We start from the raw sequence: 11,886 nt of genomic DNA, 5'->3' as shown, positions 1-11,886 counted from the left end.
GCCATTAGCATCAGCTACCTGCATCCCTGTCCTCTTGCCCGGTGTTAAAATATTTACCAACGTCCTACAACTTTCGACTTAGGTGTAATGGTTAGAAGCGTAGATTTTGGTGTCAGGCAGACCTGGGGTCTTGTCCTTCTTTGTCCAGCCAACTAGGAACTTCCTCTCGGGGCTCTTTTGAAGATTAAGTCAGGCAGTGGAAGCGCTTTAGATGAGTGCCTGACACTTCTCGGCGCTCATAAGTCCTAAGTAGGAGCTCCTACCCGCGGCGCGGAGGGTCCCTGTGCAGTCCAATGAGGGCGCGGGGCGGAGCCGGGCGGCGGCATCCAGTTACGAACCAGGGCCCGCCCGTCCCGCCCCCTCCCGGGTGCGCGTCTTAAAAGGGTAAAGAAAGGGCGCCGTGACGTCCCCTCGGCGCCAGTCGTGACCCCTTCTCTGGGGGTTCCCCAGTTCTTCGAAGCGTCCTTGAGTGGAAGCGACGGGCATCCCACCGTCTCGCGCCCCTATCTGGCCTCCTCCCCCGCGGTGGGCCCCGCAGACCGGCGCGGCCCCTTTAAGAGCCTCGCGGGTCCGCCGCCGGAGGTCGCGGTGTTCCCCCGGCGCCGCGGGCCGCCCTCCACCTGCTCTCGGGCCGCTCTCCCCGCCATGCAGGCGCTGCGGGTCAGCCTGACCCTGGCGCTGGGCGCGGGGCTGGGCGCGGCGGCCGAAAGCTGGTGGCGGCGGCGGGAGGACGCGCGGGTGGCGCCGGGGCTGCTGGGCCGGTTGCCTGTGTTGCCCGTGGCCGCGGCGGCCGAACTGCCCGCCGTGCCCGCGAAGCCCGGGGCCCCGGCGGGCGCCGGCGAGCTGGCCAAGTACGGGCTGCCGGGGTTGGCGCAGCTCAAGAGCCGCGAGTCGTACGTGCTGTGCTACGACCCGCGCACCCGCGGCGCGCTCTGGGTGATCGAGCAGCTGCGGCCCGAGCGGCTCCGCGGCGACGGCGACCGCCGCTCGTGCGACTTCCGCGAGGACGACTCCGTGCACGCGTACCACCGCGCCACCAACGCCGACTACCGCGGCAGCGGCTTCGACCGCGGCCACCTCGCCGCCGCCGCCAACCACCGCTGGAGCCAGAAGGCCATGGAGGACACCTTCTACCTGAGTAACGTCGCGCCCCAGGTAGCGCCCGCGCTCCGGGTCAGGCGCCTGGCTGCTCACCCCGCGCGCCCCTGGCGGGAGGCACCGAGCACGGAGCCACCCAGCACCCGCTCTGCAGTCCGACCTTGATTGTGGGCCTCTGGGCACCTCCCTGAGCTTCAGTTTCCTCGCAGCGAAGACAGTGCACACGAGAGTACTGAGCACTCTTCCCGGCCCATGGCCTGCATTCAGCGCATATTAGCTGTAATGAGGGGACTGAGGCCCAGAGAGGCAAAGTGGCCAGTTGTCACACAGCAGGTGACCCAGGCAGTCTGTCTAGAGGACCCTGGGCTTTCAGCCATTGTCCCTACCCTGCCTGCCTCCCAGGAGTCAGAGGAGAGTAACTCTGTGTGCGCTATTTCAAGCCCTCTTCAAGCAGGGCCTGGAGACTTGACCTGGGGCTCTGGGTGAAGCCCAGGGGGTCTGAACCTCCCACCTGATTTTGCTCTTCCAGCGTCTCAGTTCCGTGCCTATTTGACTAGACACTGGAGAGCTCAAGAGCCGGAGTCAAGAGCAGATCCATGACTTCCGGCTGGGCTCTGCATGCGGTTCAGGAAGGAGAGGGTAGGGCTGGAGAGTTGGCCTTCACATGAGGCCCCGGGGATGGGGGGGGGGGGGGCTTGTTTCTCTCTCCGAAGAGGGAGAAGTGCCCCTTTCCTTAGTGTGTCTCTTTGGAGCCGAGAAGCGGTTTGGGGACCTGGGATGTCAGTCCTCCCATTCTAGATGGGGGCGGGCTAGCCCCGCTCTGTCTGGCTCCACCCTCACGGCCGCCTGACGGCTCTCCTTCCTTGAGCCCCGTTGCCTCAGCGTGCTTGCCCAGCCCACTCCCCATCGGACCATCCTGGCTTGGTGCCAGTTCCTGTCCATCTGTCTGTCTGAGCCCCACCTCTCCAACCAGGTGCCCCATCTCAACCAGAATGCCTGGAACGACCTGGAGAAGTACAGCCGCAGCTTGGCTCGCACCCACCAAAATGTGTACGTTTGCACAGGGCCGCTCTTCCTGCCCAGGTAAGGCTAGAACTGGGGCGGGGGGGGGGCGGGGGGGGGACAGCTGGGGCTGCCAGGGCCTCCCATTCACTAGAGGCCCCCTCCTGCCACTCACCATCCAGGCCTGCCTCAGCCTCTGGGTGCGCACGCAGTGCCAAGTCACATCATCTAGTTTCTTGACAAGATTGTCCGTTCTCTGCTTCAGACCCCCCCAACTGCATTTCTATAGCTAGAGGCCTGTGGGGGTACCCACAAGACTGTCTCTTCTGCGCCGGCATCAGGCCCCAAACCTGCCTCTGTTCCTCTCTCCCCTCACCTCTTGCCATGTGCCCGACTCCCTTTCTGTCCAGATAGAAAGCCTTGCACCAGGCTCTTGCTTTCGGTTTCCTCTGCTTGGAGCAACCCTCCTCACCCTTCTGGAAGCCAGGGTCTGACCTCCATCTCCCCGATCCTGAGCCTTCACTCTTGTCCCTCTGCAGCCCTGCCTCCCAGGTAGAAGGGACTGAGCTCCCCTGGGCATGCTCAGTGAATTTTCCAGCCCAGTGAAGACAGATCGGGGAGGCAAAGGGTTGTGGGGAAGCCACTGGCTCTGGAGTCCACGGGCCTCAGATGGAACCCAGGCCCTATCACCTGGTCTCTGGGTGTCATGGGCAAGTGACCTCAATATCCTCTCCTGTAAGGTGGGGATAATAGCCATTCCCTACCTCGCAGTTGCTTCGGGGTGAAATGCGGGTGGTGGAGGTCGCTACAGGAAGCGCTCAGCATGGGCTGGCCAAGGAGGCACGGATGACCAGCAGGGGCTTCCTATGGCCTGCTGGAATGGAGTGGGCCCCGCCGAGGAAGACCGAAGTCCTCCATCCCGTGTTCTGGGCCCCAGGCCCTCGCCCACTTGGTGCTCACCCGCCACGGGGGAGGTAGGCAGTAGTCTCGGGTCTGCAGTAATGAAGGTGAGTGCCCACGAGGCCGGATTCTCTCAGCTGCATTTATTGCCACCACCCACCCTGCCTGACCCAGTGCTGGGCCTGAGGGAAACAGGGTAAGGGAGTGTCTACCCTGCAGGGAGCCCCCAGCCTCCTGGGGGAGCTGAGAAGGGCACAGAAGCCTCCTGCTAAGGGGGCAGTTCTACAGGCTGACACAAGGGGGAAGTCAGGCCGGGGAAGGCTTCTCAGAGGTGCAGCCTCGGGTCCGAGCAGACCCCTCGGGAACTCTGAAAGGCCTGGTGTGCCCGGGTCTGCCCGCAGGACGGAGGCTGACGGCAAGTCCTATGTGAAGTACCAGGTCATCGGCAAGAACCACGTGGCGGTGCCCACCCACTTCTTCAAGGTGCTGATCCTGGAGGCAGCAGGCGGGCAAATCGAACTCCGCTCCTATGTGATGCCCAACGCTCCTGTGGACGAGGCGCTCCCGCTGGAGCACTTCCTGGTGCCCATCGAGAGCATCGAGCGGGCCTCGGGGCTGCTCTTTGTGCCAAATATTCTGGCGCGGGCAGGCAGCCTCAAGGCCATCACTGCAGGCTGCAAGTGAAGGCCATACCCTGCCGGACTGTGGGGGCTGGGTCGCATTAAAGGTGGTGATCTTTGGAGACAAAAGTCCTGGCTGTGTCTGTCCCAGGGGCCCCTCAGGAGCCTCTGGCTTCCCTGCTGCTGCTTCGCGGTCTTCGGCCTGCTGGAACCTTCAGCTGGGCCGGGCACCCGCCTGGGTGAGGCCAGGCTGCAGGGCGGCCAGGGAGATGAGGATGGCCTCCTGGAGGGGAAGTGTGCCGTGGGCTGGGGCCTGGGAGGCTGGCGGGCGCCTGGCTCCCAGCCTCGCAGAGCTCGACCGCCCGGGACCGCCCCCCCGCCAGGGGCTTGCTGCCCTCCTCAGGGCCCCAAGGACGTTAAGAACAGGCTCAGCCCCATCCTGCAGATGTGCCACGGGCTGCCTGCATGCCCTGCCGGGGAAGGGCCTTGCCTCTCTGCTCCTTGAGGGGTGTTCTCAGCTCCCAGGACAGGGTGGGTGCAGGGCTTCCTGCTGGGAGGGTGTGGCCCCTGGAGGGCCCTCAGGGACAGACTGGAGCTGCCCCCCTGTGTAGTCACCACCCTTTAAGACTACTGGACGCCAAGTGCCTCGTGTGTGGACTTCAGAAGCGGGTCCACCGGTTCCATGGGGGCACAGGACTGAGGCTCCCAGAGCTGGCTGCGTACTGCACCCCCCAGGACTGAGGTGCCACTGAAGCCCAGTGGGGAGGGCTGCCCTGCCCACCACGGTCACGTGTGAGGAAGTGGAACCCTGAGCGTACGGCTGGGGAAACTGAGGCCCGGAGCTGGGATGGCCGGGGTCTCCTGAGTTACCCACCCTGGGAGCAGCTGGATGGGCACCAGCACCCAGGATTCTTGACTCCCAGCTCACTCCTACTCTGTCCCTGCTGGAATTCGCGGTGGTAAGAGGCTGAGGCCGTCAGGAAACCATCTCCAGAGAAGGCTGGCTCGAGACAGCCCTGGGCAGAGCTGCACCCCCGCTCGGACAGACCCCTGGCTGGCAGTAGAACCTTGAGAGCAGCCTGGGGGCTGGAGGCGGGAGGAAGGCAGGCTCACCTCGGTGCGGATGGTGCGGCTGCCCTGGCTAGGGCAGGTGTTGACGTACAGATCGAACAGGACACTGGGTTCAGCCACCTCTAGGTTGGGGTCAGCATCCACCCCAGCTTCCAGCCCCTGGAGGCCCCCGAACACCACGAGAGCATGCCTGGCACCCACAGGAGAGGATCAGTCCCTGCTCACTAAGGCCACACTGAATGCAGCTTCCCAGGGCTCTCAGCCTCCCACTCCCGGGACACAGTTAGGGGCCCAGTCTGTACAGCTCCGCCCCCACCAAACAGGTTTCCGGCTCCATTTCCCCTTCCCCGGCCCCTGCCCCAGGCTGTACCCACCTGAAGCTGGGCAGCTGGGCGGAGGTCACATTCGAGCCTCTCTCTGATGTCCCAATGGTCAGGTCATACCCGTCCTGGAAGGGGGCCTCAGCAAACACAGCACCTGGGGGAGAGACCAGTTCCCTGGGGGTCCTGTTCCGATGCCAGAGCCACTCGGCTCTGTGTGTCTGCATATGGGGGTGGGGTGGGGAGAAGGGCTGGAAAAGGGGCCTCAGGGAAGGGGGTCACACCCAGCCACACACATCCGCCGTCCTGGGAGGTCCGGGACTCAGCAGGGAGAAACCACACCTGTGCTAGACTGGGGGCGTAAAGCTGAAGGTGGGTAGGAAGGAGCTCTGAGAATTCACAGTGCACCCTAGATCCATCTGGTCCTTTTGTTCTATTCCCAACCCCACGGCAGATGTTACTAATGAAGCACGATCCTTTTCCTCAGAAGTCCTTTCCAGTGTTCCAAGCAGCGCAGCCAGGGAGACCACGTCCCAGAGAAGGAAAGGCATTTGCTTACGGACACACAGTAAGGTGGCAGGACAAGGACCCTGGTCTGCCTTTTGGGTCAAGCAAGGCTCTCTGTGGCCTCCCAGAGAGGGGTCAGCTCTTCAGAGGAGGAAGCTCTGTCCTTACTGAGGCAGGAGGCCAGCCGGACCGTGTAGCCCCAGTAGAGACCGGCTTTGGTGCGAGGGTCCTGCGATGACACGACTTTTCCCCAGTAGGTCTTGCTTTCTGCAGAGGAAGCAGGGAGGCTGTGAAGATGAGGCGAGGGACAGGAGGTGGCAGGAGGTGGCTCCAAGCCCTCTGGCTGGGCCAGGCTGGGAAGTTTCCAGATACCTGGGAGCTGCTTCTGGTTCAGCTGTACTGTCACACGAAGTCCAGGCTCCAAGTTCTTGTCAATCTTCACCTCCTGGGGAGAAGCCAGGAGAAATGGGTGCTGTTCCCCAGAGGGCCAGCAGGTGTCACTGTTCTCCCAGATGCTGGGGGAGGTGAGCTCTGAGCAGCTCACAAGGTACCTGAGGGGTCCAGCTCAACCTCTGCCCCCTTTCTCTGGCACCCGGGCCAGACCTGCTCTCAAGAAACCATTTGTCGGGTGACTGGGTGGTTCAGTCGGTTAAGCAGCCGACTCTGGATTTCGGCTCAGGGCAAGATCCCGGGGTCCTGGGATCAAGCCCCACATTGGGCTCCACACCCAGCAGGGAGTCTGCCTGAGGACTCTCTCCTTCTCCCTCTGCCCCTCCCTGCTCCCCATGCAAGCATGTGCAGGCTCTCTCTCTCTCTCTCTCTCAAATAAATCTTAAAAAAAAAAAGAGACCATTCTTGCAAAACAACTATAAGACATTGGGCAAAGACGAACGCTGTGGGCCTGGCACAGGGCAGGAATAAGTATTTCGCAGGATGAACTCCCAGTCTTCTACGTTTTGAACAGATGTGGCTATGCCACTTCCTAGCTACAGCGGTTCGAGCAGGCTACTTAATCTCTGCGAGCCTCGGTTCCCTCCACTGTCAAACAGCAAACCCTCCATAGACAACAGCCCTGGGCCCGGCGTGAGGTCAACGGGAGCTGCGACGAGTGACAACCGATGTCTGTGTTTTGTGCCAACTCTGAATTCAGGATAGGGCACTTTCTTTCCCTTCTGAGGTCTCTCCTGTCTTCTCCTTTGGTCTGGGTCTGGGTCATCCTGGTCTGCAGTTAGCCCGTCATTTCTGGTCTGCTCTTTTTGAGGGGAGGGGACCCTCCACCTTGAAGTGTTTCTGTCTCTGAATCCAGAAGCCCTGAGAGTAAGCAGGTAGCAGATGAATGCACCAATCCCAGCGTTGGCTCTGCGTCCTGCTGGAGCTGCCCCAGAGGGATTCTGAACTTGTTTTTGTAGGGTTTTGGCTGGGGTGGATTGGGTCTGAGCGTGAGGACTACCTCTGTTCATTTACTTTTTTTTTTTAATCTTTTAATTTTTTTATTGTTATGTTAATCACCATATATTACATAATTTGTTTTGGTGTAGTGTTCCATGATTCATTGTTTGTTCATAACACCCAGTGTTCCATGCAGAATGTGCTCTGTTCATTTACTTTTTAAGAAACAGTGTATTTGCTCCTGGCTTTATCTACTGAGCCCTGTTTGGGGACACTTCTCTGGCCCAAATATCCATCAGTAGGGGAACTGCAGGCACAGATGCCCGGGTCCAGGGCTCCCTGCTCACAGGACCCTGCCTGCCCTCCATGGCCAGGATGTGTCCGGAATGTCTGTCCCAACCCGCTCTCCCAGTCCCTACCTTCTTCATGCCACAGTTGACAAAGGACCCGTGGCCTGGCCGGGTGGGCCGGTCCACCACGATGCCTTCTCTGAACTCGGACTCCTCATCCTGACGCATGTGGTGAGGGCTGTCCAAGGGGTTCAGAAGCCCTGTGGGTTGGGAGATGCCAAGGCACACGGTGGTATGGCTGGAACCTTGGAGGCCTGGTCCGCGCATTCCAGGCCTGCCCCAGACCTGCTGTTTGCCACCAGGCAGAGGCCTTGCCCTGCCTGGGCCTGTTTTCTCAACTGCGCAGCAATTTCTCAGGGTCTGGGGGATGATCCATGAGAAATGGGGTCAGCACCCCCTGCAGCCTTACCTGCAAACTGGAGATCCTGATGCTTGGGGAAGAACGCCTTTCTTAGGTACCTAGTAAAGACCGTGGATCTCAGGAAGTTCCCAGGGGAGGCTGCCCCCTGCCTGACCTGCACCTCAACCACCCTCCTCCTCCCCATCACGTTCAGGGAAGTCTGCCCTTCACCCCCTTACTGTGGACACTCCAGGTACTGCAGGATCCGGGCCAGCTGCACGCATGCCTGCCCCTTCTTGCCGACTCCCCTGAATTCTCCCTCCACGGTCCTGGAAAGAGAAAGATAGGGCTTCCAGAGCCTACTGTGCTCCCTTCGAGAGCTTCTCCACCCAAACTGACCCCTGCAGTGCCCCTGCTTTGCAACTCTTCCCACCAGATTCACTGGGGGAGATTGCAGGCAGCGTTCTCAGCCCCGGCAAGTAGGCAGCGACAAGGATGAAGCAAAGTCAATCCTAGCGGTCTCTCCCTCCTCACTTAGCCCCCCGGTGCCCTACTGGATGGCCCCTCACTTGGCATCTTGGCCTTCTTCGTCGAACACCACAATCTCATCCACACAGAAGATGGTGCAGGCTCTGGCAATCTGGCCAGCCAGGTAGGTGCGGAGCTCCGGTGACTGGGCATTGTCCAGGATGGAGCCTGGCAGGGCCACACTCAGGGTGTAGGGCCGACCTGGGCAGGGGAGGGGTGTTCATGGGCAGTCTAAGAGGCTAGGGTCGAGCTTTCCCCTCTCTCCCTCTAATCCCAGGGCCCAGAGTTAGAAAACTTTTCCTCGGGGAGGAATTTTGAGGCCAGCAAAATAGATCCAACTCCCCTTTCCAGGCCTCAATCTACCCAGGAGGAAAATGGACCTACTGGTCCCCAAGGCGCCCATGAACAGGGCACACAACTGGGCAAGCCTGGAGAGTGGTTAGAGGCACTGGCCCATGTTCATGTGCTGGCTCCACCCCCTATGGCCTCAGTTCTCCAGCTGTCAAATGGGGATAATAAAGAGAGCTAATATTATTAGGGCCTTTTCTGTGTGCATTCACCCCATAACCCTAAGAAGTATTACTATAGGATCCCCATCGAGAGGTGGGGACCCTGTGACCCAGAAAGATCAAACATGTGGCACAAGGTCACAGAAAAGGCAAGACAGCTGACATATGGGTTCAGGCTGTCTAGTTCCGGAGGGACCACCGTATTCACCCTCCCAGAGCCACCCAAAGGGAGCCACATGAGGGACCACCCAGGAAGGACTTCCCTGGTGTCTGAAACAGCTGACATGCTCAGTTTCTATCCCCACTGTCAACATCATCACTGGTAACCAACGGGCTTAGAGGGCATGTTATGACACCCTAACCCTCCTGACATTTGGGTCTAGACAAGGAGAAAAGATATAATCTGTTAGGGTAGCTCCAGATGTACTAATGTGGAAGGACACACAGGGCACAATGTGCAATGAGAAAAACCAGGTCCAGAAGCTAATGGATAACGTGACTTCACTTTTGTAAAACTGTACCTATATACTCTACATATGTATACGTGGATGTATATACTCTACATATGTATACGTGCATGTAACATAACATCTGGAGAAACTTTCACTGCAATGTTTGCTGGGATTTATCTTCTTTACAGTTTTCTGTATTTTAGGGAAGGGGATTGTTTTGAACAGGTATTATTTAATGAGAAAAAAAAGACAAATTCTTATTATAATCAAAATAAGGGGCGCCTTATTTTGGGTGTAAGCCCCACGTTGGGTGTAGAGCTTCCTTAAAAAAATAAAATGAATAAATAAAATAAAATTAAAATAAAATAAAAAATAAAAATAAATAAAATGAAATAAAAATAAATAAGGGGCACCTGGGTGGCTCAGTTGGTTGGGCGACTGCCTTCAGCTCAGGTCATGATCCTGGAGTCCCAGGATCGAGTCCCGCATTGGGCTCCCTGCTTGGCGGGGAGTCTGCTTCTCCCTCTGACCCTCCCCCCTCTCATATGCTCTCTCTCTCTCATTCTCTCTCTCTCAAATAAATAAATAAAATCTATAAAAGAAAAAGGGAAAAGAAATTAAAATTAAAAAAAATATATATAAATAAGTAAATAAAATCAAAATAAGTAAATGAACAACTAGATTAAAGCACACAGAAAGTGCTCAATAAAAAAGTAAAAAAAAAAACCCAAAACTGTCATTATGATGATGAGTTCTGGAGGTATAAAGTTATGATATGTGATGCTTAGGCTCCAAAGGATTGAAATCTACCTAAGTAGGAGGTTAGGACTCAGGTTTTCCCATTCTCTGGACCTCAGTTTCTCCCTCAGGACAAGATGTCTGGACCCACTGTATCTAAGGTCCCTTCCAGATATGACATTCTCTTCCCTGCCCAGGACCCAGTCTGCCCACCCTGGTCCTCCCTCTGTGCAGTTGCCTCTTCCTGTTGGAGCTTTGCCTGTTCTTCCTGTGCCCGCTGCCGCTCCAGTTTTTTCATCAGCTTGAGATCCTTCCACTTCTTTTTCTCCTCTTTCTCTGGAGAAGAGGACATGTGGATTGGTGGAGGGGAGAGGGACTTGGAGGGAGAGGCCCATGGAGCAGTCCAGGAGATGGTGCCCTCCCAATACGGTCAGCCTGGCCTCTCCGGTGCTGCTTACTGAGCAGCCAGAGGAGCCTGTGGCCCCGTCTTTCCCATTTTGGGTGCTGGGGGACCCAGAGGGACAAACCTGGAGGCTCTCCCCGAGGTTCAGCAGTGCACTGCTGGAGTGGCCTCGGGCAAGGCTGAGCAGATCCCCTCCCCCTCAGCCTCTTACTTACTCTGCTGCTTCCATTTTCGCCACTCGACCCTTTGGCCATGTTCACCCTAGAGTAGGAATGGGAAGAGGTACAGGAGTGAGGCTGAATGATCACAACTGGGAGGGGGTCCCATTTCCTGCCTATAAATGGGGGTGGTGAGGAAACCACGGAATGCCCCCACCCCGCTGCCGCTGGGAGAGCGTCAGAGAGCAGAGACCTGCTACACTCTAGTGCCTGGGGCCGGGTCTGACACATAGCAAGCACTCAATAAGTCGTCGAATCGAGTCTGACAGGGCAGAAGAGGAAACTGAAGCTCAGGGGGAGAGGATCTGCCTACTGTCGCCCTGGGAGTCAGACGAGATACGCCACGAAAGAGCTTGAGAGGGCAGCCAGGGTCCCACCTCCTGAATCCACGCCCGGGTCAGAGTAGCCGCAAGGGGCTCCAGCAATGGGTTACCTGACGCTGTCCCGGCCCTGGCTAGGACCCCGGCACTCACCCCCGGTTCTCATGCGCAGGGGCGCACGCGGCCACGAACATGCGGCACCTCGGGGCTTCCGGGCTCGGGTCAGCGACAAGCAGGGAGCGGGAAGCGCGGCCCAGCTCCACCACGGGCCCCCACGCGGCTCGTTCTCGCGCCCCCACCCCCTGTCCTGCCCCGGGGCTCCACCTTCCGCCACTTACCGGGCCGCAGGGCCGCTTCTTCACGCGCTCCGCCATGTTCGCCGCACACCGTCGGCCACACCCTGCCAATCAGACTCACCTCTTCCGGCCACACCTCCGCCGAGCCGTCCAATCGGAGAACCAAGGGCATGCGGGGGCGTGGCCTACGCGTCTAGAGGCTTTGCGAGCGCGTGGGCTGGGACGCGCTCGCTGGGTTGAGCCGAGTCCGCGCAGCGCGTGGGGGCCAGATCTTGTCGCCGGCCTCGGGGGTCCAGAGGGCAGTTTGTGCAGTGCTGTGCTGGATCTCTGGACGACAGGAGAGCCGCCCTCTGTTTCCGCAGGAGCGCGACGCTTAAAACTCAGCTCGATTTTATTCTACATGGGGACCTTGAGGCCCAGAGCTGGAGTGTGATTCAGAGCTGGAAATGATCTTAGAATTTAATTCAGTTCTTTTATGGATGCATTCATTTACTCTCTCTTTCAATTAACAGACTTTATTTTTTAGAGCAGATTTACCAGAAATTGAGCACATAGTACACAGTTCCCATATAACCTTTCTCCCCCACTCATTTTCCCCAACTCTCAACATCAACATATTGGTTGATGAACCAATATTAATACAGTATTATTAACTAAAGTCCATAGTTTACATTAGGGTTCACTCTGTGTTGTACATTCTACAGGTTTTGGCAAAGACATCATGTCATGTATCTACCATCATAGTATGGTACAAAATAAGTCCACTGCCCTAAAAACCCTGTGTTCCACCTACCCTCTTCCAAGCCCCTGGCAACCACTAATCTT

The 11,886-nt window shown here is 58.1% G+C and overlaps 2 protein-coding genes across 4 annotated transcripts; one reads left to right on the top strand and one right to left on the bottom strand.

Moving 5' to 3' along the window:
- The first annotated feature begins 412 nt into the window (after positions 1 to 412).
- Positions 413 to 3,742, top strand: ENDOG (endonuclease G). The gene is made up of 3 exons (XM_027616569.2): positions 413 to 1,155; positions 2,072 to 2,181; positions 3,402 to 3,742. The coding sequence occupies exons 1-3, from the start codon at positions 646 to 648 to the stop codon at positions 3,682 to 3,684; spliced, it is 903 nt and encodes a 300-aa protein (XP_027472370.1). The 5' UTR covers positions 413 to 645; the 3' UTR covers positions 3,685 to 3,742.
- SPOUT1 (SPOUT domain containing methyltransferase 1) lies at positions 2,278 to 11,190 on the bottom strand. Of its 3 annotated transcripts, XM_027616566.2 has the most exons (12): positions 11,104 to 11,190; positions 10,443 to 10,488; positions 10,038 to 10,160; positions 8,167 to 8,326; positions 7,837 to 7,926; positions 7,667 to 7,716; positions 7,327 to 7,457; positions 5,891 to 5,963; positions 5,687 to 5,785; positions 5,066 to 5,168; positions 4,734 to 4,881; positions 2,278 to 3,903 (listed from the first exon to the last, which is right to left on the bottom strand). In XM_027616566.2, the coding sequence occupies exons 1-12, from the start codon at positions 11,137 to 11,139 to the stop codon at positions 3,835 to 3,837; spliced, it is 1,128 nt and encodes a 375-aa protein (XP_027472367.2). In that variant the 5' UTR covers positions 11,140 to 11,190; the 3' UTR covers positions 2,278 to 3,834. The 3 variants fall into 3 exon arrangements, with proteins under 3 accessions (XP_027472367.2, XP_027472369.2, XP_027472366.2); XM_027616568.2 differs by lacking the exon at positions 10,038 to 10,160 and having other exon boundaries at positions 3,738 to 3,903; positions 11,104 to 11,159; XM_027616565.2 differs by lacking the exon at positions 11,104 to 11,190 and having other exon boundaries at positions 3,738 to 3,903; positions 10,352 to 10,483.
- Positions 11,191 to 11,886: the final 696 nt, after the last annotated feature.

Source organism: Zalophus californianus, chromosome 13 (assembly GCF_009762305.2).
Source record: "Zalophus californianus isolate mZalCal1 chromosome 13, mZalCal1.pri.v2, whole genome shotgun sequence".
NCBI lineage: Eukaryota > Metazoa > Chordata > Mammalia > Carnivora > Otariidae > Zalophus > Zalophus californianus.
The sequence above is the reverse complement of the archived record's forward strand: the minus strand, read 5'-3'. Positions and strand labels throughout refer to the sequence as shown.